General features: G+C 40.6%; 1 protein-coding gene across 2 annotated transcripts in view; it reads right to left on the reverse strand.

The window, feature by feature from the left end:
- Positions 1-27,106, reverse strand: part of KCNH1 (potassium voltage-gated channel subfamily H member 1) — a 256,021-nt gene that overhangs the window by 185,363 nt on the left and 43,552 nt on the right. Inside the window, exons 4-5 of one of the 2 annotated variants that reach the window (XM_075925116.1) lie at positions 26,180-26,308; positions 12,103-12,221 (exon numbers count right to left, since the gene is read on the reverse strand). In XM_075925116.1, the coding sequence (XP_075781231.1) occupies positions 12,103-12,221; positions 26,180-26,308 (248 nt within the window). The remainder of the gene's footprint in view (positions 1-12,102; positions 12,222-26,179; positions 26,309-27,106) is intronic. The other variant, XM_075925117.1, reaches the window with a different exon arrangement.

The raw sequence follows: 27,106 nt of genomic DNA on the forward strand, positions 1-27,106 counted from the left end.
TGGAGTCATCATGGATAGTTCTTTGAAGACATCCATGCAGTGTGCAGCGGCAGTCAAAAAAGCAAACAGGATGTTAGAAATCATTAAAAAACGCATAGAGAATAAGACAGAGAATATCTTATTGCCCTTATATAAATGTATGGTACGCCCACATCTGAAATACTATGTTCTCATCTCAAAAAAGATATACTGGCATTGGAAAAGGTTCAGAGAAGGGCAACTAAAATTATTAGGGGGGTTGGAATGGGTCCCATATGAGGAGGGATTAAAGAGACTGGGACTTTTCAGCTTGGAAAAGAGGAGACTAAGGGGAGATAGGGTAGAGGTCTATAAAATCATGAGTGGTGTGGAGAAAGTGAATAAAGAAAAGTTATTTACTTGTTCTCATAATACAAGAACTAGGGGGCCACCAAATGAAACTAATGGGCAGCAGGTTTAAAACAAACAAAAGGAAGTTCTTCACACAGCGCACAGTCAATCTGTGGAACTCCTTGCCTGAGGAGGTTGTGAAGGCTAGGACTATAACAGGGTTTAAAAGAGAACTAGATAAATTCATGGAGGTTAAGTCCATTAATGGCTATTAGCCGGGATGGGTAAGGAATGATGTCCCTAGCCTCTGTTTGTCAGAGGGTGGAGATGGATGGCAGGGGAGAGATCGCTTGATCAGTACCTATTCAGTTCACTCCTTCTGGGACACCTGGCATTGGCCACTATCGGCAGACAGGGTACTGGGCTGGATAGACCTTTGGTCTTACCCAGTATGGCCATTCTTATGTTATGTTCTTCTTAACTATTTTGAGTAATTTTGTAGTATCTGCACATTTTGCCACCTCACTGTTTACCCCTTTTTCTAGAACATTTATAAATGTAACTGTACTGGTCCAAATGCAAATCCCAGCAGCACAACACTCATTCTTACTCTTTTTTCTCCTTACCTTTTAAGTGTCATTTCATAATGATCTAATGATGCTTCAGTTACTTGACTGACCAGTCATTTGTTGTTCTTAATTACCTGCCTCCCTGTCTTTATAACAAAACTGCAAGCAACTCAAACTCTGTTGCATTTAAGAACTGCCTCTGGAGCCAGGGCATGCAGCTTTATGCACACCTCAAGTATGAAATCCAAGGGTTCAAAATTTAGGGGAGCTACTGCCCCCAGCCTTCGCTCTCCCTCAGTGGTGTCCTTGTATAAACATCCTAGGACCTGATTTTTTTTTGTCATTCTGCACCTTTTTATGATTAATCACATCTATGCTGAGGGAATGCAAAATAGCACTACACCACAATGGTAGCATTTCATGATCATTTTGCACAGAGGTAAAAGACCATGCAAGGATGGGGAAAATCAGTCCTGCTTATTGTGAGAGTCCAACTTCTACACAATGAAGCAGTGTGGGCTGATCAGAGCCAGAGAGAGCTTTGCAGGCTGTGAGAACCCAAGATCAAACAGAGCATCATCAATGATCCAGAATGATATGAAAAATGTTTTCAGAGAGAGCCACAAAATGAGAGGATCAGCATGTGGGGCTGTAATTAGAAGCCATGTACAGCACTCCAGGCTAGGATTTGGTCCCGGCTATCACAAAGTCTCCCTGGAGACCTATCATGCCAGCTCTGGACCTTATTCACTAAAGGCCTCATGTGACAGGAAATCTGCCCTCACGTGCTTAGAGAAGCTAGAGGTGAGAAAAGGTGGCAATAACCCCCTCTCTGTCAGGAGGCTGCAGCTAGCCACTCTCATTCCCCAAAAGTGTGTGGTACTGGCTGTTGCAGCAGCTTCAGCAGATGCTCACAGATGAGCTGATTCAGCACATACTAGAGGCAACTTTGCCAGGAGGGCTCATTCGGAGCTCCAGCCACAAGTGTTGGGGTGCCTGCCCTGATAACAGCCCTGCCAAAGAGGCAGCACTGCAAATACCTCTGTCCATTTCCTTCAGAGCACAGCTGTGGGTGCACCCTTTGAAGCACTGTGCATGAAGCCAACTATTGGTTTCAATGGGAGTTCTGCACAAGTACCAATGTTAAGATAGAGTCCCAAGTCTGACTGCAAGACAACTTCTCCAGACTACTCATCCACTGCAATGATTGGTCAGTGTGCACTTCTCATCTCGGCCAATTGCAGGTGGCATTCTAAAGATCAGTTACATAGATTTTAGTTCCATGGTACCAGCCACAGCTAGAACATTTTTTATCGCCGCTTAAATGTGGGGCAAAACCATGATTGCTTCTTGTAACACTGCTGCGGATACTCAGAGCTGTAAGCCACTGTGTGACCTCTCTACCTAAGCAAGAACAAGTTTTGCTGAGGACTAGACTGTCTCTCAGTTCCCTGCCACACTCACACCAGTTCATCTTTCTCACCATCAAATTCCTCAAGCATCTCCCAGCCAAGATCTTGCCTAACAGATAATGACCAGTGAAGATATCAATTTTGCTGCTCTGCTGAAGAGTCAATACATCACACCATATTCATTCAACTGGGTTAAAACACACCGATCCCTTCAAACACTAAATTAATTTGTAGTAAAAATATAACAAGTTTTTTCAGACCGGCATGAATTAGGTGACATCAAATAAAAGTAGAAATGGTTACAAGAAAATAAAAGTAAAAACACGTCTAAAATGTAAATTCAATATGTTACAGCCTTGGTTCAAGGGAGATTTCTTACCAGTCTTTTTATTTCCTGCCATATCTGACTCTACCTTTGTCACGGCCTTCCACAGAACAAGGTGCTGGTTTCCTCTGTCTTTCTAGGTGAAAGAGCTTTGCTTAAGCAGGTTTCTTACTTGGGTTCAGGTCCCTGAGGCTCCAACCCTCTTGGCTGAAGAGCCCATCTTTCTCATCCTGCAAAAGCTGTGACCCTTTGTATCTGTCAAGCACTGAATGCCAAGTTGGCTTTTTCTCTCTCCTTATATCCTCCTAAATTCACTGCTTCACCTCCAGGCTCAGGATGCTCTCATGCTGTTGTACCCTTACTGTGAGCTTCACATCCCCCTGATTCATATGTAAACTGAACTTCCATTGTTTTAATTCTACTATGCTTAATTTATATGCGAGACAAGTAGGTTGCTTCCTTCCTTCCTTTCTGGGAAAAAACTGAATCTCTCCCTTTGTTTGTCATAGACGTGAAAACATAATGAGAATCCATAGTTCCTCCTCTCACATTCACACATACATTTCACAACAGTATTAATCAGTGTCACCAGCTTGTGTATGATAATCTGTATCTCAAATGGATAATGGAAGTTATGACAGAAGTGAGTACGGTACACTGGGTTAAACCAGCTGAAACTCACTAGTACATGCTAGGTAGGTCCTTAGCATCTGGCACTGGGGTGCTTGTGGAGGTCATACTATTTATGCCATCAAAAAGTCCTTGGAGACTAGAATAGTGATAGAAATGTAGCCGTGTTAGTCTGGTGTAGCTAAAACAAAATACAGGACTATGTAGCACTTTAAAGACTAACAAGATGGTTTATTAGATGATGAGCTGGCCCACGAAAGCTCATCATCTAATAAATGATCTTGTTAGTCTTTAAAGTGCTACATAATCCTGTATTTTGTCTTGGAGATTAGGGTTGTCATTTTTGGCTACTTTAACACAGCCACAGGCAGACATTGGCAGCTCTCTCCTGACAACCATCTTTTAAAGTCTGGAAATATATATGTGAATCTCAACAGTGGAAAAACCCTGGAAAATAAAAATAACTTGCCCTTAGTATGAGTAAATTGGATTTTAGAATTTAGATTCTAGAGGTGAAATTTTCAAATGCACTCAGGATTGGCCTAATTCTGAAACCCTGAAACTAAAGAATAAAACTTCCAATTCTTAATTAATGCTAAGAGCTTTTGAAAACCTTGCTTCATGTAAATTAGAAAAAACATTGTCTGGAAAGTTAATCATGTAGTCACACAGGTATATGCGGGATAGATCTTACTATTTTTTTATTTCTATCTGTGCTGAACCTAGAAACTATGGGCCAAATTCTGGTCCCAATTACTCTGTTGTATATCAGGAGTAACTTCAATAAAGTCAGTGAAGTTACAGTGATTCACAATTAAATTAAGTGGAATACAAATCAGACCTTGGGGCTCAAGTCATTATGAAGATGCACAACTTGACTGTGTCATTTTTCTTAATTATTATCAACTATCAACATAATTACTCTCCCTTACTATATTAGAAGTAGCTCAATGACTCTTTGGCATAGAAAAGCAGCTCAATGACTCTTTGGCATAGAAAAGCCAAAGCAAGTAATTCAACCTCTTTTTGTTTTGAAGATCATACTATTCTTCACTGCACTAACAGGCTTAGTAAAAGGTATTTTAACTCTAGGCCCCCCATTCAAATTAGGTTCAGGTTGATAAGGACCATTTATAGCTAACCACTGTTGGCTACTTGACCTGTTTAAATTAGTAGGTAGTCATTGGTTTGGCTGCATTCCTCACAGAGATATGGCCTTGTTGCAAACACCATCACCACATCTAAGGCTTTTTTGCCATTCTCAGAAGGAAAAACAAAGACATGGAAACTGAACTATTCTCTCACCCAGGCAGATGGACGCAGAGCAGTAGGTCATCTTGCACTGCCTTTCCCAGTGCTCTATCTGTTCTGCAGGAAAATTACCGTATATACTCTAACATAAGCCCGGCCAACCCCCCAAACTTACAGCAAAAATTGGTAAAAAGTCAATGACCCATCTATAAGCCAACTCCAGAGTTCAGACTTCCAGTCCCAGCTCTTCAGTGTCAGCACAGGTTGAGGGACATGCAGGCTGCAGGCACGGAGCCTCTCAGCTCCGATTGGCTGCTGTTCACTGTTCTCAGCCAAAGGGAGCTGAGAGGCTCCATGCCTGCAGCCTGAACGTCCCTCAGCCAGGGACACTTCCCACGGCTCCCACTGGCTGGGGGAGCTGAGGGAGCAGTGTGGGCCAAGGGACATTGCTGGCTGTCGCTTCCCACCACTCCCCTTCTCCGGGAATGGAGAAAACTGGGAAGAGCTGTTTCCCCGCCTTGAGAGCTACACGAGGGGTGAAGCACCTAACTGCCCCTTCATAATGCCTCCAAAAATGTAAATCACACCAAAGAACAGGGCTTTGTCCCCACACACACTGTACTAGCCAGCAAAACTAGTCAAATACAGAGAGAAGCACATGCTGCGCCAGCTCAAAGGATGGTGTATATGGATGCTTTCTTCATTCATCTCTGAGCTTTGGAAAAGATTGGGTCATCCTGAAGCACAACCCCTTTTGGCATGCCAACTTGGGAAATGTGCCCCAAGATTTGTAGTAGTTACCAGTTTATGTATACCAATTTTATTCCAGTTAGTAATCATGTATTTCTGCACCTGGGGGGAGAGGGAGAAAGAAGAATTATTTTTAAATTAATATGGAGAGAATGTAAGCAACTGATGCTGGTTGCAGACCAATCCCTTTAAATAAGCAAATGTTTCTTTACTATCAGAAACACATGTCTATAAAAAGTGAAACAGCCCTATTTTAGGTGGACTTTTTCCATTTTGTGTTTATACCACAATAATAGAATTATTTAGTTCAGAAAGTTATTAACAGAAGTATTATCCCCAATTATTTATGGTTCATCAGCTATAACCATGGTATTATCTGTGCTTATTATTTTTGGTAATAATGCCTGATGTTTTAATAGCTCTCCAAAGCTAGAGAATATTATTTCAAATAGAGAAAGGACAATTTTCATTAATATTTTTAACTATCACAAAATAAATACATTTTACCACAGACTTGTTACAGAAATGGGGAATGTGTCAACAGCCAGAACACAAAGTTAATCAAAAAAAATTGCCACTGTTATTTATGATTTTTTTTCAATCATAAAAGGCCTTAAAAAAAATCAGATCATGTGCAGCCAAATCTCACATTTGCACTTACTCATTCTCTCACACACAAACAAAAAGCCTAGGTTCTCAGTTTCTATTTGAAGTAGATATTAATAAGTTATAATTCCCCAGAAATGAGGGTTGACAGTGGAAAGTCTGACAAACCCTTTATTAAGCAGAGCTCCCAAAAGTCACTATAAATATAACTACCTTTATAACTTATATCGATTGTGTTTTTAATTGTAACATAAGCTTGTAAATAAAGAACTTTGTGGCAAAGGTATAGAATCAATCAGCCAGTATCTTCACTACAGAGAACAGGTACTGCGCCCAGTGTCCAGAGATTATGGTTCATAAGTCAGATGTGTGGTGGTTAAACAGTAAAAAGTGTGGCAAAGTCAGCCCACAACTGGGCCTCAGACCCCCATTCAACCCACAATCTTGCCAATAGTTTAGGTACTGCGGCACAGGTTTCTCTTGTCCTTGCCGGGGTTTGAATTTCTGTCCCTCAGCTAAAAGGGCTTTGGGGTATATCTGCATGGACTGGGTAAACCATTTCCCCTCTCCTCCCCCCAGCCAACGGCTGAACTCTCAGGCTACTTGGGGAAGGGAGCCCAAACACTCCTTGTCGGAGCCCCTCTCCTTCCCCGCTGGCAACGCTGACTTCTCTTTCTCAGTTTCTTAGATTCTCTCCTCTCCGCCTCACTCCAACCTCCTCTTCTACTCTCCTCACCTTCCCCCAACAGGGAAGTCTGTTTAAAAGATCCTGTGGCAGTCTGGAGTGAGATCAGTTGGCCCTAATTGATTTATAGCAACATCTCCGCTGCTCCCACTCTGCCCATGATAACTCTAGGTCGGCTACTCCTGACTGCCCAGAGTAACCCTCTGCTAATTAGCCAGGACCATTTCTGCTTTTTAGAGCTGCCTTTCTCTCTTCCTAATCTAGCCCTCTAGCCTGATCCTGTCACAAAGGATATTGATTAGTTTATATTCCATTGCAACTTCATTGTGTCTCTTCAAAATCATAGTGCATCTTAGCAGTTGTTAAGTAATACATTTCAGAGTTTCCCATATTAAATAACCAATCCTTGTCATGGCCAGAGAACTCTAAACTTGTTACCAGCTGGCTACTGTCCCATGACCAATGTGAAATGAATCATTGGTCTCAACTTGTCTTAGAACATGGTGAATGAGTGTCCACATCATACCACCCATGTCATTGCATGAACTGGCACTCTCAGAAGAGAGGCCAAGAACAGAACTGGCATGAGAGGGTAATTCTGTCTTCAGGTCATATTGATAAAGGGTAGAAGCTTACACACACTTCCCACACTTAACATGCTCTGTGGATAAACAAAGACCTTTTGCAGTCAAGCACCTTTCTTGAGCTAAGTTAACTTAAAACACAATACCCTCAATAAATACAGAGACTTCTAGAGCAAATTTCACTGACAGCAGAGAAAAAAGGATTAATTTTAACTTGAATGTAATACTCTAAAGCAGCTGCAGTTTTAAAGCGGCTCAGAAAAGGAGAAAAGCTCTCACAGAAGGCTTACAAATACAGTCTCATGTCCAAAACTGTCCAAAGACTTTTATAGAACAGGAAAGCTACCAAGCTAGACCACACCAAACACTCTGTAAGTAAAGAAAAATGGTCCTGTTTGTGATCACATGACCAGTTTTTACCCTGGTCTAACAACATTGGTTTCAGTGCAGTTACTTCCAATATACAATGATGTAACTGAGACCAGAACCAGACCCAATGATCATTTTAAAACATCAATGGCAATATCCAATTGGCAATTACAGGAACATTTCACACATGTAAAATAAGTTCCTGCCATCTGTACCAGTGAAAAGTCTTAGGACACATTATCCAGCAAAGAGTTGTACCACTGAAAAGTGCTATATAACAGTTAGTTATTATTATTATTATTATTCAATTAGATCAGAAACCAGCTTTGTGATTTTAAGGCGAAGAGGAAAAAGGGAAATATTTGAAGTGAAGGTAAAAATGACTGATGGTCTTGAAGGTGCGTAAAGGCGGCAGAGGGGGGGAGGAAAGTTGCCTGAAATTCTGCAATGCCAAAGCTACTACAGTAATAGAAATGTAGCCGTGTTAGTCTGGTGTAGCTGAAGCAAAATGCAGGACTATGTAGCACTTTAAAGACTAACAAGATGGTTTATTAGATGATGAGCTTTCGTGGGCCAGACCCACTTCCTCAGATCAAATTTTCTTCCACTATTTGATCTGAAGAAGTGGGTCTGGCCCATGAAAGCTCATCATCTAATAAACCATCTTGTTAGTCTTTAAAATGCTACATAGTCCTGCATTTTGCTAAAGCTACTACAAGCAGTGTCAGCCATATAGGATTACTACTGCAATCAGTTTGTCATTCTTGATTATCTGAGTACAGAGAAAAATCAAAGATAGAATACACAAGCTCCTTAGTCTGCACTGTCAAACCCACATAACTTTTCCTTTTCACACTCATGTTAAGTTAAAGAGCAGATACTGGCCAGGAGCTCACCTATTTTTCTTAGAGATCATAATACATTTTGGAGTAGGTTCTCAGAAGTGCTGAATACCCATGGTTCCCATTAAGCAATAACAGATTTGGCTATACTCAAGTCTTATCTAACTAAGACTTTTTTTCCTGTTGTCAGCAATTGTGTCAATTTCCTTGGTACTTGACAGAAGTGTTTGGGTAAATTGGGCTAATCCACTGTCAACACCACATCATTAACTATTATCCTCACCTGTGCAGCTTCACCTTTTGATGATAATGGATGCTGAATGTCCTTGTGTAGGCAAAGCTCATGAACCCACTGCAGGATGTTTGTGACTGTCTCTCCCTCTAGTGGCTAGAGCCCTAGCAAGAGAATACAAACCTTACAATACTATTACTTTCTCCTTCAGTTCAGATGACAAAGGTATGTGCTTTTGGAGATGGCTGTAAGTTCTATATCCACCAATCTGCACTGACCACAGCCCACCTCGCACCTGACCTTTTCCATTTGTTCCTCTTTAAAATCCTTGCCTGACACTCTGCCTCTTTCAGTTATTTATAGGGTCAACTAAATAGTCTCCTTCACTTCCCTGTGCTGTTTGCAGTGTTGCTATGTGCAGTTTTGCAGCTGGTTCTGTCCATTCTAGCAGTGGCTCGTGCATAGTCTAAAAATATTTCGATCCTGTTGGCCAAAAAGAAATTTGTAAATGACATCAGTGGGAGTTGGGTCAGACTCTTACATGACACAATTCTGAATGGCATGAAGGAGAGTGGCATTGTTGAGGGAAGACTTACACTACAGAAGCTGGATACATTTTTAAGATGGAGCACAATACGAGGAGTGTGTGCTGCTGCAGACATCGTTGACTAATAGCAGTAGAGTTGGGGGGTTTTCCCAATATAATAAAGCTGTGCACTCAACATGGGTCCTAGTTGCTGAAAAACACTTAAGATTTCGCCCTCCTTTTTGTCATAATGATATTGTGGAGTTTAATAGGGCTAAGGGAATTACTGTGCAGAATTTCAATCATTTCCCTTACAGAAGTGCCTTTCTAAATTAAATAAATTCCAGTGGGACTAGACACAAATATATTTGGGCAATCTCAGGCTCTGTGAGTGAGTAAAAGGGCCACAGAACCAATTACAGACAAAGTGACCTTCTAACGTTCTCACTCAGCAATAGTAGTGTGGTCTAACTGATAAGGCACTGGCCTCAGTGTCAGGAGTCCTGGGTTTTCAGCTCAGATCTATCACTGACAACATAAGTAATCTTGGGCAAAAATCACTTCACTGTTCTGTGATTCAGTTCCACGTCCTATAAAAGGGAGTATAAAGATATGTACTTTCTCTTCTCATTCATTTTTCGGTCCACAGATAAAAATCATTATATGAGAGTTTCTAATAGGATAAATGTTAAAAACACCTGCTATTAAACTCTTTAAGAGATTCAAATGAATTAGTGAGATTCATGTGTGGAACCTGATGGAAAATGACAAGCCCTTTTGAAGTGTATTCCTAAATTACCCAAGAAATGGCCAGTAAAGTGAGTGTCTGGCTACAATATTGATCAACAGCAACAAAAGAAGATATCTGACTTCTGAAGGCTACAAATCCTCAGCCCTAGCTTCCTCCTAGAAGTTCTTTCACCCCTTTCTACACAGACAGCCCTTGGACCAATAGGTTTTCCCAAGCTTCTCCACTGCACTATCCATAGCTTTCCCCACTTCTGTTATCCTCACATGAGCATTCCGAGACCCTTGGGAAAAAGGCAACATGTACGTGTTAGTATTAATACTCAGCCTGGACCAGTCCACACGAGAAATCTACTTCCTTGACACTACAGTTCAATTAAATGATGGACAAATTTCCACCACCTTAAACCAGAAACCTACCGACCACCACACTTACCTTCATGCCTCCAGCTTCCATCCCAGACACATTTTTCAATCTATTATATACAGCCAAGCCCTAAGATATAACAGGATTTGCTCCGATTCCACAGACAGAGACAAACACCTACAAGATCTATACAGAGCATTCCTAAAACTGAAATACCCACCCAGAGAAGTGAAAAAACAGATCAAAAAGCCAGAAGAGTACCCAGACATTAACTACTTCAAGACAGACCCAAAAGAGAAAACAACAGAATTCCACTTGTCATCTACAGCCCACAACTCAAATCCCTCCAACACATTATCAAAAATCTACAACCCATCCTGGAAAATGATCCCTCACCCTCAGAGGCCTTGGGGGAAAAGCCTATTCTCGCTTACAGACAACCCCCCAACTTGAAACAAATTCTTTCCGGTAACCATGCTACACAGCTACATCATAAGCATCCAGGAACCCCGCCCTGCAATCAGCCCCAGTGCCAATTCTGCCCACATATCTATACAAGCGAATTCATCACTGGACCCAACCACATATGCCACCAAATCAGAGGCTTATTTAATTGCACATCAAATGCCAGTAATGCCCCACTGCAATATATATTGGACAAACTAGATAGTCCTTACGGGAAAGAATCAATGGACACAATCAGATATCTATATAAAGGGAACATACAGAAACCTGTTGGTGTACACTTTAATCTGCCTGGTTACTCATTAAGAGATCTTGAAGTTGCTGTTTTGTTACAGACCAATTCCACAAGCCAGATACACAGGGAAGGGTTGACACTTCAATTCATTCACAAGTTTAAGTCTCATGCCAATGGTCTGAATCAAGATACCAGATAGCTGGGACATTATCAATCAGCCAAACAATGAAGGTGCCAATGGTTCTCTGTCTGTGTAGAATCTGATGTTAGAACTCTTCCTCTCTAAATGCCAACTAATGGTCCTTATCTTCTTCTTTTAACGATCCAGTCTTTAGGTGCTTATAGACTATCAGTGTTGCCTGTTACATACCAGCTCGGCTTTCCCTTTGATATTTATATACCCACTGTCTCTTCCCCCCCCACCCATTTTTTCCTCCTCCCCCTCCCCCGTTCCCTATTTATTTTTGGTTCTGGACAGCCTACACTCCGGTCATCTGAAGAAATGGGCTGTGCCCACGAAAGGTCATGATACCGTCTACATGTTTTGTTAGTCCTTAAAGTGCTACCAGATCATTTGTTGTTTTTTTAAGTTTATCCTGTACAAACTAACTCGGCTATCCTTCTGAAGTATTAATATTGTTTATGACCTCTCTGATGATCATACAAGTGTGGATCCTATTATGCTTAGTTTTTATGGATGGCACTTACTGATTTATTGCCCAGGAGGATTTAGTGCCTTTCCTTCCACTTAGCCTGATCCCTATAGAAAAAGAGTACATAGGTAGTCTAGAGAGAACACTGTCAGCTACATAAGAACATGGAACTAGTATGTAACCATCTTTCCCATGGCTGGCTCTTGGAGCTTCTTTTCCACTGGAGTCCCACCTTCCTTCTCCTCTTCACTGTATTCAAAAGATATGTAAACTAGGCCTAGTATAGTTTCTTCATAAATAAGGCCTTGGTAATGTGGGACAAAATGAGACCTACTTCCATCTTTACTTTGTGGTAGATGGAATACTTCATGTATAGTGCATTTATGTGGGCCATTTATATGTAAACTGCACCAGAAGACAGTGATTTAAGGTTATGAATCATGTCTTCTAACCACAAGCTGGAATTCCATACATAGGCATACTGATTCAGCACTCACAATCGAGTGACATGTGCCACTCTCTCTCCTGGGGAAATGAAATATTACCTCAGCAAGCCGAGAATGCTTGTGCACGTTCTCTCCTTTCTGCACACTTGGAGCAAGCTGCTGAAGGACACCCCGGCTGCTCGTGAGGGCTCGTGTCAGGCGAGCAAACTTCCCCCAGCCTTGAGAAAACACAAAAAAGATAACAACAGTTACAAGAAACAATATCCAATTGTATTTCAGGAAGTCTCTCTTAATTCAAGGAATCAAATTCAGCAATAATAAAGGTAGTATAATTTAATTACAGGCCAGGTGGAAGTGAGTCAAGAAACAGATGTAAAGTGGCCAACAAGTGTAGCAATTCAATGGCTTTGCAAGAGGACAGTTACAGAAACTAAGTATTCCCTGGGGACAAAATTGTGCCCTGGAATAATCACCTATTGAAGTAAGTGATCTGATTCAGATTTCACATCAATGCAGGAGATGCTCCTAGCCTATACAGGTGAAAGACCAGAATCAGGAACAATAAGAGTTATAACAAGAAGTGAATATGGCCCCTGATGTGTAGTGGATGGTGTGACTGTAAGCAAAGATATAAACACCACACCATATGGTCTAACAAAAAAAAATGTGTAGATTCAAACTCTGCAAAAACATTCACCTGCACTGGGGGGGAGAGAAGAATTTTATATGCTGAATTTTAGCCCGGAATAATTGTTTTACAACTGATTCATAAACCCCTCAAAACAAGGGACCTTTAACAGTGTTAGCAATAACAGTGACATTTATGATCATTAATTTGCAATCAAAGAAATTCAGTCAGAACTTGTATTTGAACCTCTCTAGCTTCCTAAAAGAAAAATATGATTAGGTCCCAATCCTGCAAGATACTTGGTGTCTTCTTAGAGTCACTGACCATTTTCAAACCCCATTCTCATTGAGGGTGCTTAAAACCTTTTGCAGACTTTCTCTCAATATGGTTCTGAGGCTGGGAAAGCTTCTATAACCTTCTGACTCCATTAAGAGAAGAAATTATGATACCTTTAAAGAGCAGCAAGGGTTGCTTATCTGCAAGTCCCATATTTAAATCATTGGGATTGGAGTGGTTAAAGTGCTGCCCAGCACTGTGAATGTTTCCTGTCAATGCTCTGTTGTGGAAACATTAGCTGGAATATGTCTTTGCAAAATAAAGGGGCGACACATTACAGAAGCAAATTATATGGATTTGCCATTCATTAGAACCTTTTTAGCCTGGGGCTGAAAAGGGGACTTGACATGTGCTTCTTAAGGAAAGTACAAAGGAGCAAACCTAAAAAAGTAGTGGAATCAGACAAAAAATACTTGTTAAGACAAAGCAGAATTCTTAGAAGATTTTTAAGGAGATATGATGGATGGAGCTGACAGGAAGCAGCTGCTATTTCCTGTAAAATTCAGTGTATTTTGCACCTGAATATGAAGCACAGTGTTTGCCGCATAGAGCAGGAGATCTCTTTAGAGAATCAACCTTGCCAAATTCAGAGGCTAATCCTCACCTGATGTTAATCAGCACAGCTCTATTGAGTCCAATGTAACAACCTCAATTTACAACAATTGACCCCAAAGCTGCTTATTTTTCACAATATTCAGACTGATAAATTTTCATGGCAGCTTTTTAACAGTACATTTCCAAAGGAATATTCTTCCCTTGAGTAAGTCCCAAAAGGCCCAGTCCTGAAGCCCTTATTCACTTCTTATTCTGTCAAAACTCCAAGTAGGCCAGTAGGTGTCATAAGAACATGTGAGGGAAATTGTACCTATGGGCCAGAGGCATAGCTGAGGTCAATGCCAATAAGTATAGATCTTCTGAAGCTATGGCAACCAGGAGCTCTTCTGGGGCCAGGAGACCAGCCAAGCTGGTGACAGTGAGGTTGGCAGCTCACAGGCATCCGTGCCAATCTAGACGCACTTTTCCGCAAAAAAGCCCCGATCGCCATTTTCGCAATCGGGGCTTTTTTTGCGGAAAAACAAATCTGAGCTGTCTACACTGGCCCTTTTGCGCAAAAGGGACTTTTGCCTGAATGGGAGCAGAATATTATTTCCGCAAGAAGCACTGATTTCAGACAGTAGGAAGTCAGTGCTTTTGCGGAAATTCAAGCGGCCAGTGTAGACAGCTGGCAAGTTTTTCTGGAACAGCGGCTGATTTTCCGAAAAAACTGGCCAGTCTAGACTCAGCCTAATAGACTAACTCTACTGCTTACTGAAGCAATACTGCTGTGTTTTGGAACATTTATGTACACCAACATCCTTTTCTATCTAATGAATGGAAAAGAAAACTATGGAAATTCCAGCATTCACAGTTGTTCTATGTTTCATCACAGGGACAACAATGGCATTAGAATGCTCATTTGCCTCAGAGTACCCTAAAAGGAAGGAATCCCTCTTGATCTTATTAGAACACATTACTACAGAAGCCTGAAGGACGACATCCCAGGTACACAGACATTTAGGGCAAAGACTGATTACTCTCATTGGTCAATGAGGATAGATTAAGACAGCGATACTGACATTGAAATGCTAAGGGAGATTAGAGAGGCTACCAAAATAAAGAACTCTGTAATAATGGGGAATTTTAATTACCCCTATATTGACTGGATACATGTCACCTCAGGAAGAGAAGCAGAGAGAAAATTTCTCAATGGCTTAAATGACTGCTTCTTGGAGCAGCTAGTGCAGGAACCCACAAGGGGAGAGGCAATTATCGATTTAGTCCTGAGTGGAGCGCAGGATCAGGTCCAGGATATAACCATTACAGGACTGCTTGGGAATAGTGACCATAATATAACAACATTCAAAATTCCTGTGGTGGGAAGAACACCTCAGCAGTCCAGCACCCTGGCATTTAATTTCAAAAAGGGGAATTACACAAAAATGAGGAGGTTTGTTAAACAGAAATTAAAAGGCACAGTGACTAGAGCCAAATCCCTGAAAGCTTTTTCCCTGCATGGAAACTTTTTAAAGACACCATAATAGAGGCCCAACTTAAATGTATACCCCAAATTAAAAAACATAGCAAGAGATCTAAAAAGAGTCACTGTGGCTTAACCACCATGTAAAAGAAGCAGTGAGGGACAAAAAGGTATCGTTTAAGAAGTGGAAGTCCAATCCTAGTGAGATAAATAGAAAAGAACATAAACACTGTCAAATCAAGTGTAAAAATGTAATAAGAAAAGTAAAAAAAGATTGTGAGGAACAGCTAGCCAAAAACTCAAAAAGAAATAACAAAATGTTTTTTAAGTACATTAGAAGCAGGAAGCCTGCTAAAAAACCTGTGGGTCCCCTAGATGATCGAGCTATAAAAGGAGCAATCAAGGACGATAAAGCCATTGCAGAGAGACTAACTTATTTCTTTGCTTCAGTCTTCACGGCTGAAGACGTTGGGGAGATTCCTGAATCTGCACTGTCCTTTGTGGGTGATGAATCTGAGGAACTGTCCCGGATTGAAGTGTCATTAGAGGAGGTTTTGGAACAAATAGAAAAACTTAATGTTAACAAATCTCCGGGACCGGATGGCATTCATCCAAGGGTTCTAAAAGAACTCAAATGGGAAATTGCTGAGCTATTATCTGTGGTTTGTAACCTATCCTTTAAATCTGCTTCCGTACCTAATGACTGGAAGGTAGCCAACCTGACACCAATATTTAAAAAGGGCTCTAGAGGCGATCCTGGCAATTACAGACCGTTAAGTCTAACTTCAGTACCGGGCAAATTAGTCGAAACAATAGTAAAGAATAAAATTGTGAAGCATGTAGAAGAACATAATTTGTTGGACAAAAATCAACATGGTTTCTGTAAAGGGAAATCCTGTCTTACCAATCTGTTACAGTTCTTTGAAGGGGTTAACAAACATGCGGACAAGGGGGATCCAGTAGCTATAGTATACTTAGATTTTCAGAAAGCCTTTGACAAGGTCCCTCACCAAAGGCTCTTGTGTAAATTACATGGCCATGGGATAACAGGGAAGGCCCTTTCTTGGATTGAGAACTGGTTAAAAGACAGGAAACAAAGGGTAGGAATAAATGGTAAATTTTCAGATTGGAGAGGGGTAACTAGTGGTGTACCCCAAGGGTCAGTCCTGGGACCAATCCTTTTCAACTTATTCATAAATGATCTGGAGAAAGGGGTAAGCAGTGAGGTAGTAAAGTTTGCGGATGATACCAAACTGTTTATGATAGTCAAGTCAGAAGCAGACTCCAAAAAGATCTCACCAAACTGAGTGATTGGGCAACAAAATGGCAAATGAAATTTAATGTGGATAAGTGTAAAGTAATGCACATCGGGAAAAATAACCCCAACTATATGTACAGTATGATGGGGGCTAATTTGGCTACGACAAATCAGGAAAGAGATCTTGGAGTTATCGTGGACAGTTCTCTGAAAACTTCCACGCAGTGTGCAGCGGCGGTCAAAAAGGCAAATAGGATGCTAGGAATTATTAGGAAAGGGATAGAAAATAAGACCCAGAATATCTTACTGCCCCTGTATAAAACTATGGTACACCCACATCTTGAATACTGTGTACAGATGTGGTCTCCTCACCTCAAAAAAGATATTTTGGCCTTGGAAAGGGTTCAGAAAAGGGCAACTAAAATGATTAAGGGTTTGGAACGGGTCCCATATGAGGAGAGGTTAAAGCAACCGGGACTTTTCAGTTTAGAAAAGAGACTGAGGGGGGATATGATAGAAGTATATAAAATCATGAGTGGTATGGAGAGGGCCGATAAAGAAAAGTTATTTATTAGTTCCCTATATAGAAGAACTAGAGGACACCAAATGAAATTAATGGGGAGCAGGTTTCAAACTAATAAAAGAAAGTTCTTCACACAGCGTGTAGTCAACCTGTGGAACTCGTTGCCAGAGGAGGCTGTGAAGGCTAGGACTATAATAGAGTTTAAAGAGAAGCTAGATAATTTCATGGAGGTTAGGTCCATAAAAGGCTATTAGCCAGGGGAGAAAATGGTGTCCTTGATCTCTGTCTGTCAGAGGCTGGAGAGGGATGGCAGGAGACAAATCACTTGATCGTTGTCTTCGGTCCACCCTCTCTGGGGCACCTGGTGCTGGCCACTGTCGGTAGACAGGATACTGGGCTAGATGGACCTTTGGTCTGACCCAGTACGGCCATTCTTATGTTCTTATGTAAGTGAAGGACTTAAATTACTTTCTCTGCTGTAAGTATCAGAAAAAACATTATGTCTCTAAGAACCATTAGACAGTGGAACAAAATGCAAGGGAAGACGGGAATCACAGCATTGGTATTCCAGAAGGCTAGACTTGACCCATATTTCAAAAAAATTTTATCAGTCCTGCCATAATGAGGGGGAATGGACTAGACCACCTAGATAAAACAGTTTTCTCTCTTCCTATCAAGGTGACTGGGATATTCCAATGCCTGAAAACACCCATTTTTACCTCTGAAAAAAAGAAAAAAATTAAAATTTTATTATGTGAAACTCCAAAACACTAATTGTGCAATTCACCTTATAAGCATATTTATTCTTCACACAATCAAAAAGCAAATTCAATATTGTCCAGAAAGCCAACTTCTATTTTTTTTAATAGAACAATAACAGTCTCCAGATATCCCGTCATGCCTTCCTCTCCCTTGTTTTTTGTTTTTTTACTGATACATTAAGCACCTATCCTACAGTGAACTTTTGACCAAACCAATCTGAACTTACTAAAACTCACTCCACTGTTGCTGAGCCCAATAGGAGCGGAGGTTTTAAAAAGACAAAATTCTGAATTCAACTATCCTGATGGCCATGACTTCACTTTCACATATTTTCATCATTTTGAGGCAACCATTGTGACACAATCTCCTTTACAAACATAGATTTGGGCCTTCAAATCTTGAATGCTAGAAGAAAAGCATTTTCTCAGGAGTACAGGTTCTTTCAAAAAAGGGTTTATTTTTCAAAAGAATCCCATCTAGACTGCAGTTTCTTTTTCAAAAAAGCGCTCTCACGCGACTATGCAAGTGAAATGCAAGATTTGTAAATCCACGCTGCATTTGAATTTTCGATCAGCTTCATTTACATTCCTCTTTCGAAAGAAGCATGTAGTTTAGATATGCCCCAGGCAGTCACTTTTAGCATATTAGTGCAAGACCCATTACCACAAGTTTTTCTAACCAAGCTGGGAGGCTCTCTCCCAGCTGTACACAGAAGCAGTAAACAGAATGCTGATATCACCTGTTTGAGAAGCACAGACATTCTGTGGTGACCAGATCAGGAGCTGCTTAAACAAGCCTGGCAGTCAACTGCAAGTACCAGAAAGCCAATTCATGGCTGGTGCTGCCCCAGCATACATGGGTTGATTTAATTGGGATTGGTCCTGCCTTGGGCAGGAGCTGGACTTGATGACCTCCTGAAGTCTCTTCCACCTCTATGGGTATGTCTACACTACCACCCTAGTTCGAACTAGGGTGGTTAATGTAGTCATTCGAAGTTGCAAATGAAGCCCGGGATTTAAATATCCCGGGCTTCATTTGCATCTTGCCGGGCGCCGCCATTTTTAAATCCCCGTTAGTGCGGACTCCGTGCCCGCGGCTACACGCGGCATGGAGTAGGTAGTTTGAATTAGAAAGCCTAATTCGAACTACCTACTCCGTGCCGCGTGTAGCCACAGGCACGGAGTCCGCACTAACGGGGATTTAAAAATGGTGGCGCCCGGCAAGAGGTGTAACGAGGTGTAACGGTAGTTTGAGTTAGAAAGCCTAATTCGAACTACCTACTCTGTGCCGCGTTTAGCCGCGGGCACGGAGTCCGCACTAAGGGGGATTTAAAAATGGCGGCACCTGGCAAGATGCAAATGAAGCCCGGGATATTTAAATCCCGGGCTTCATTTGCAACTTCGAATGACTACATTAACCACCCTAGTTTGAACTAGGGTGTAGACATACCCTAGTGTAGACATACCCTATGATTCTACAAGTTGAGCTTGGAGAGACCTCATGTTTGAGAGGAGGAGTTACCTAGCTAGAGCCCAATTACCATGCCTGGGTGACTAACTACAGGCCCCAAAGAGCATCTCTGAGCTTGAACACTGAGTTCCAACAAGCTGCAGCTGCTGGGATACTTTCGAGGCATTCTGATATTCTTAGTTTGTGTACAATGCATGTTAATTGCTAGGGGATTATTACTGGCTTATTACTTATTTGATATTCTGGATTTCCTGGCCTGTTCCCGTTTGATTCTGGTAACATATTGCTGTACATTCTGTAACTACAATGTATAAATATAGAAAAACCAGGAGAAGCATACATATTAATGTTCCAGCGTTCATAATTGTTGTCTGTTAATTTACACATTGGGCCATTTGTTGAAGAATGCTGGTCCTAAGGTGGGTCACTGACATTTCATGTATCACATGCTGGGCAATAACAGAGGTGGACTCCATGTTTCTAAAACTAACTGGGATCTTAATTAAGAGAACTATAGGTTGAACCTCTCTAGTTCAACACACTCAGAATCTGACTGGTGCTGAACCAGAGAATTTGCTGGACTACAGTAAGTCAATATTGATTGGGTACGTACATTTCTATCACTATTCAATATTGTTTAGCAGCATTACCAACACTTCCAGTGTATACTGGGCTCTTGGACACTTAGGGGTAAATTACAGCACAGAACAATGAGAGCCAGGACTGGTTGCTGTAAACAACCTTTATGGAACCACGGAACAGTTGACCACACCCATGATAAATGGACATCCAGATAACTAAAATCATACTGGACCACGGATGTTGCTGTGTAGCCATGCAGCTAAAATGTATCTTTATGCAAAGTCATGTACTTCAATGTACTCTGCCAGCTACCCATTCTGAAAGCAAAAAGGACCTTTACCTTACCATTGATAAAAATTCACCAGCCATAATACTGTGTCTAAAGCTGATTCCAAGACAGGGATAGAGTTTTATAATTTGTCTTACGTTTTAAAATTAGTATTGTAAAATAAGTAAATGGACATGTTTGATTGGCTTTTTTTTTTAATTGTAATTTGATGTCCTTGTTCAAATGTGCATATTGCTTCTCTGTAAGAAAGGTTGCTTCTCTGTAACAAAGAAAACAACCTTGCCATGTGTGAGAGAGTAAGGATATTATGAGAGAGAAGTGTGAATGCCACCAGACCAAATGTTCTAGGAAAAAGCCGAGAACAGACATAAAGACGCCGAAGATTGCTGTATATCCCCATTGAGATGTAAGCAGTGAGCAAACTGACAGCTCTGAAAGAAAGTAAGCATTTCTCAATCGGGACAAAATATTTGTGCTTGAAACCAGCTTAGCATGGTAGAATAAAAAAAGATAAGGAGCAAGAGAAACAAGTGGAAATAACAAACAACTTTCAGAAAAACAGCATGATGATGCAAAACCCACTGATCATGATGGAAAAGGTAAACTGTTTTGCCTTAAGAGTGGGGGACATCCTACCATGACTGGAGCATCAGTTCAGTCTGATAGACCCCTACTCTTCCACCAATTATCAATCCACGGACCATGGACTGGTAAATATAATATCAATTGGTGGGACAGTGTATGTGCCTATGTAAGTATATGCTAACTGCTTTGCCATTGTATTCTCAATAAATGTGGCATGCTGCCATTTCCCTCTATACAGGCCTCGTATGCATCTTATAAGTATATCAGCTGGACCAGAGAGTGCTGTACTAGAGAGGTTCAATCTGTATTTATAGAGAATGCTGCGGCTAGCACTCCAGCCATGTGCACACAGACTGGCTTCTTGTCATCACCACCATTTTCCCTCCTGCAGCCTGTGGTTTTTCCTCCATGCATATTGCTACAAGCAAGGTCTTCAAGAGAGGAAGAAGGGTCTATATAATTTTTCGAAACCAGAGGTTATTCAGGAAGGAGCTCCATAGGTTTAAAGACTCTAAGGGTGTGCCTAGACTATACCTCTCTATCGACAGAGAGTTGTAGACTAGGCACATCAAAATTGCTAATGAAGCAGGGATTTAAATATTCCGTGTTTCATTAGCATAAACATGGCTGCCACTTTTTTTTTCAAAACGGAGCTTTTTAAAAAAAACGGCAGTCTAGATGCAGATCTGTTGAAAATAAACCCTTTTTCGACAGATCCTGTAAACCTCATTTTCTGAAGGAATACGGGATCTATCAACAAAGGGTTTGTTTTCAACACATCTGTGTCTAAACTGCCTTTTTTTAAGAAAAATCTCCATTTCAAAAAAAGTGGTAGCCATGTTTATGCTAATGAAGCATGAGATATTTAAATCCCTGCTTCATTAGCAATTTCGACATGCTTGATTTGCATCCCTCTGTCAACAGAGGGATGCAGTCTAGACATAGCCTAAGAGTCCATATAGTACTGAAAGAAGGGTCCATCCGAGAATCTTCTCATATTTTTTCATGTTAACTTTTTGTTCTCTGAGCAAATGGCAAAGACACTTGATTTGTAGTCTCTCTCTCCTCCTCGCCCCCAAAAAACTAGAATACAATACTCTGTGGCTTTGTTATCAGGTACAGAATCAGTAGAAATGAGTAGAAACATTTTTTCTGAATGAACTGTTGGGTCAGTTCTCAGGTTCAAAAACAATGTGGAATTAGTGCCAATGTTATTTCTTTAAGGTTTTCCTTTTGTTTTTTTTCCTGTTTCTTTATTTACAGCACTGGATTATAGACCAATGAGTTTCATTTAGTCTGGAGAAACTGACAAGGAGTTTCAAGCTCTCTTATTAATATCAAGTTTTTACATTCATTTGTGTTTACACCGTCACTACAAAGGAGTTTTGCTGCTTTTAGAATGCTGAAGAGAAGAGAGACTGCCCCTGAAAAAAGTTAATATGAAAGAGCTGCTGAAATGCCTAGAATGGGGACTTACATTATTACTGAAGCTAGGTTTCAATGGCAACAACAGTATTGAAAAGATCTATTTGTAGGAGCAAACACCACAATGTTTTCCTCTTCTACTTTAAGAGATGAAGTTTCATTCAATGGCACATTTCATCTTCAGAAAATCTGAAGAAGTCAATTTACTGCATTTTGAGAGGAACCTGGACTCTTTGTAATTTGCTTCAAAAATATGGCAAAGATTATATTTTAGAAGATGTATCAGTTTTCAATATTCAGCTCATTGAATTATTTCCTACCACCTCCTTCATCTGACTCAAAATAAATCACATCCTTTCATGGGCTGAATACAACAGTAATGACTAAATACTTGCCAAGTTGGAGCATTGATCAGTAACTTTCAGTTACTAGAGATAGAATTAAAAGCCACTGCCTTGTGAATTTAACATTGTGAACACTGAAAAAGTAAAGATGGGGTATCCAGATTTATATTCTCTGATTATCAGATGCCTCATCTGCATTCAGAATTATCTAGATTCTGCAAACCAAGCTCCTGAATAGTTGTCAATTCCATACACTCCCCTCTCTTTGATATCCAGTTACAGTTGACTTCTCCCATCTTTTTAATCATCAGTGACTGTTCATTCCCATTCTCCTTTAAGTTTCTAATGAGTTCTAGAACATTCTTATTTCTCCTAATATACCCAAGTGGTATAAACAAGACAGTCTTTATGGTCTCAATAATGTAAAAAAATTAAATAGAGGAGTAAAGGTTTGATTCACAAATTGAATTAAAATAAACCAAGCAAACAAAGTCAGTTGGGTTCTTCAGAGTCCTCCTTCTGATCCAAAGTACTGCCATAAAAATAAAGTAAAATAAATTTTTTTTGGCAGGGGCAGTGATAATGAATACTGCTGGTAACATAGCAGGTTGTGAGATAAAAGGCTAGCAATCTTTCTCCCCACAGAGCTCATGACTGTTGAACCCAGTATCATTTTATATTCTAAATAATAATGAAAACAAAACAGTGGATCTAAGCAAGAAAAGATCTTGGGTTGTTCAAGTCAGCAGAACTCCTCCTCTTTAAAATGGACTTCAACACAGCCCCTTTTGCATATATCACTTTGAATGAACAAATACTTGATCCTGCCAACCTGCTGAATGTCTGACTACCCATTTGTACATATGAATCCTGTTTGCATATACAAATTACCTTGACAATAAAACTGCATTCAAATTTAGAGATAATTTTGAATGTCTGCTCCTTGGAGAGCTGCAAACACCATGTAATCATAAACCAAAAGGACAAGAGAATAGATTAGTTTCAGATATATCAGACATTCTAGAGGGTCTACTATGAGGGTCACATAAAATATCAAGTGCCAAATTCCGCCAAAATCTAACTCAATTGACTTGAATGGAATTGCACAAAGACTCAATTTTCCCCAAAAATGTTACGGGGAATGTGTTTGGTGACATACTACTTTTCTAGTAGTTATATTTCATGTTTTTAAAGCAACGTAAAGTAAAAGCAAATTTACTTAATTTCCATGGCAGCGTATATTATGCAGCTATTAAAAGCATATGAGTTTTTTTTAACCAAAAACCAAAAGAGCCTAGAATTAGAAGCATACCTAGTACAAGTCTTTCATTTTTCAAATTTCATCCTTTAATGCCTGTGATTATTAGGGTTTTTTTTAAATGAATAGGTAGTCTCGGTACCATTTTCATCTCTGCCTTCCCATCCCCATCTTCAAATAAAAGATGCATGTTCACTTTAGTTTACATGTCAAACTCAAATCATTGGTGCTAGACACACACATCCTTCAGAAAGTCACAAAGACTCTGACAGCTTTATTAATATGCTTGAAATTCAACATTCAATAGTGGGCAAAGGTATTCATAGCTAAGTACTCAGTACAGATTCTGTACCTGTACTCAGGCCAAGCCATAAGGTGCTCTTTAAATGGGCAGAGATAAATAAACAGCTGTTCTTTGCACAAAGTAACATTACTTTGATAAGCAAACCTACAGGACCTTATTTCTATTGATCAGATACCAGAGCCACACGTCCACTTCATATGAAACTAAACATAACTGCACATGCCAATGAGTTCTTTACATTTGTAAATGAACTATTAGGTGTTTAAGTGGAGATTTGCGCATGAAATAAGTAAATGTGCATGGCTTTAGGCACTCACATTTCAAAACTCTGGCATTTAGCTGCCTGTCTTGGTTTCCTCATATGTAAAATGGGCAGAACATCCATATGACTTGGATGCTGTGTGGACTGATTAGATTAATCTCTCTACATTTCTTTGGATACCAAACTGCTAAGCATCATCATCACCACTACTGTGAGGATAGTGCAATCCAGGGACTCAACAGGTTCAACTTTTTCAAATGTTTGATTATCGTTTTCTTTCTCCTACTTACTCCTCTTACAAAATAGAATGTGTCCTTATCTTCAAGGAAGAAAACAAATATCTACCTCTCAGTCCATAGCTCACTAGCATATTAGGTTCTTCAGCAGAATGTTTGTTTCAGCAGAAGCACAGGGGATAACTAGAGACAATCACTCCTGAAAGAAACTCACTTCATTGTCTGGTTAACCGTAGTGTGGGCAGTCATTCCAGTGAATAAGCTAGAGCTAGCTTTACTCCTAATACTGATTTATCTCAGCAGTCAGTTCATGTCAGAGTGAAGTAAAGACCTCTAGATGCCTGGCAGAAAGCTATTTTCTATGAGACAGATCTTCCTGATTACAAAACCCACTTTCTAATTTGATGAAACAACAACAAAAAAAACCCCAAACACATAGCAGTGGAAAGAAAACAAATCCTTGCAGCTTGGCAGAGTCTATTTTAAAGGGTATTCTTCATTAGGAAGGGAGATGGGTGTTAGAAATGTTAGATTTTTAAAATAAAAATGTAAATAAATGCAACTCTTAGTTAAGTTTTAAACTACAGATATTATTTGTCAACAACAGAACTTACTTCACGTACATCTCACTTCCAAGGATTCATCTTGCTTTACAATCTATTATGTGCAGACATAAAAGCCTACCTATGAATATGCAGGATCAGGGCCTTGCTGAAGGACCACAGCTTCTGGAGTGAAACTGAGCAATGGATTAACAACATGTAGCAACTCTCCCCAACAGGTTAGGACAGTTTGGGCCTGATCCAGGTCCTACTGAGGTCAATGGGAGTCTTTTCACTGAGTTCCATGGAAACCAGGTCAGGGCCTCATTTAGGCAGGTAAAATGAAATTACTCAAGTCTGGGCTAGGTTCCAGCAATAGGGTTAATGCCTCTGCTCTTGCACAGAGAGCCAACGGAACTGAGGGTATGTCTACACTGCATCCCTAGTTCGAACTAGGGATGCAAATGGAGACAATCGAACTAGTTAATGAAGCGGGGATTTAAATATCCCGCGCTCCATTAACATGATCTCGCCGGCGCGCTAGTTCGAATCACAGCTGATTCGAACCAGGAAGTGCACGCCGGGACGCGTTAGTTCGGACTAAAGCCCTTAGTCCGAACTAATGTTACTCCTCAAAAAATGAGGAGTCAGCTGTGATTCGAACTAGCGCGCTGGCGAGATCATGTTAATGGAGCGCGGGATATTTAAATCCCCGCTTCATTAACTAGTTCAATTGTCTCCATTTGCATCCCTAGTTCGAACTAGGGATGCAGTGTAGACATACCCTGAGAGAAGCTGAACAGCCCCTGTTCCTACCAAGGACAATGGGGTTATGGTGGCTAAGTGCCCTTCACTAGCTCATAACAACTATAAGTAGAGCCCTGCAAATCCACAGATAACCACAGCAGTAGATGTGACTGCTGATATCCGTGGCTCGTTTTTGTGGATGTGGATATAAATTTGGGCCCATGCAGGGCTCTAATTATAAGTCGTCAGAATCTCAACTTTACACCTTATCCAAAATCTGGCACTTGTAACAGCTCTGTGCTCACATAATACCATGCTGAAGCACTGATCAGCAATGAATTAAAAAGAAAAGCACCACTGGATCCCCAGCCCCAACTTCCAACAGTACATGGATTTTTCCTTAGTGATCAGCCATCCAAGCCAATGCTGCTTAGATCACTGTAAAGCTTGCAGCCATTCCACATGGAGCTGTATTTTACATAGCATGGCTGCCACTTGTCTTAAAATCCAATTCTTACTGTGGATACTAGAGGTCTTCACTTATTTCAAGATCAATGCACACCAAGAGAAACAGCACAATGCACAACTGTAGGACAAGAAAGACAAACCTTTACATGAATCATCCTCAATGGGCTGTTTGAAAGCTGTTATGTCGCTGAAAGTGCAAAGAAATAAAACCACTTTATCCTGCTCATTTCGAATTGGAGCAATTTTCACAAAGAACCAGACAGGTGTCCCTGGGGGGAAAAATATCAAAAAAGTTGGTCAATTGTAGACAGAAGACTGACTATGATATTTTTGATGTTGACTTTAAAAGAAGTGATTATTACTTTTTTGCAAACTCCCCAAATGAAAAAAAGTGACAGAAGAGCTGCCAGGATGGCTAGCATCTCAACTCTATCTCTGATTTGTTGTGTAATCTTGGATGAGTCACTTAACCTCTCTGTGCCTGGGGTTTCCTAGATGCAAAATGGTTAAAAATATTTTTTACCCACATTGATGAAGTGCTTGATCTCGACATAGTGCAGAGTCCCAGTCACTGAGACAAGTTGAGCTGTTCTCGGAGTAGAGTACCTGAATAAGGGATTAAAGGCAACTATATGCTACCTTGGTACCACACACCCTATCCGGGGGTTAGAAGGAGACACAGTTTGGCTCTACATTAGGCCTACCTGAAAGAGTCCAAAGTGACATTCAGGCAGCCAAGGAGCATTCAAGTACAGCCTTAGCCCCAGCCATGCCTCCAACACCAGGAGTCGTGAGGACAATGGCACTGGACTGGCTATCCCAGCTCTGTGCTTCCAGATTCCTCTGTGCAAAGGAAATCGCCTTTCCTCGGGCCATCTCAAAGTCTGCTCATTCTGACAATGCTCACACTTAGCCCAGTATAAGGTAACACCAGCAATGTCAATAGAGTTGCACCAGTGTGCATGTGATCAGGCCCACAGGCTGTGAAGAATGACTCTTCAATATAGCTTTGCTTTTGTAATTACCTAGCTGGATTAAGTGCTAATGACAGCTCTGACTGGAGTCCT

This window comes from Pelodiscus sinensis, chromosome 3, assembly GCF_049634645.1.
Source record: "Pelodiscus sinensis isolate JC-2024 chromosome 3, ASM4963464v1, whole genome shotgun sequence".
NCBI classification, from domain to species: domain Eukaryota; kingdom Metazoa; phylum Chordata; order Testudines; family Trionychidae; genus Pelodiscus; species Pelodiscus sinensis.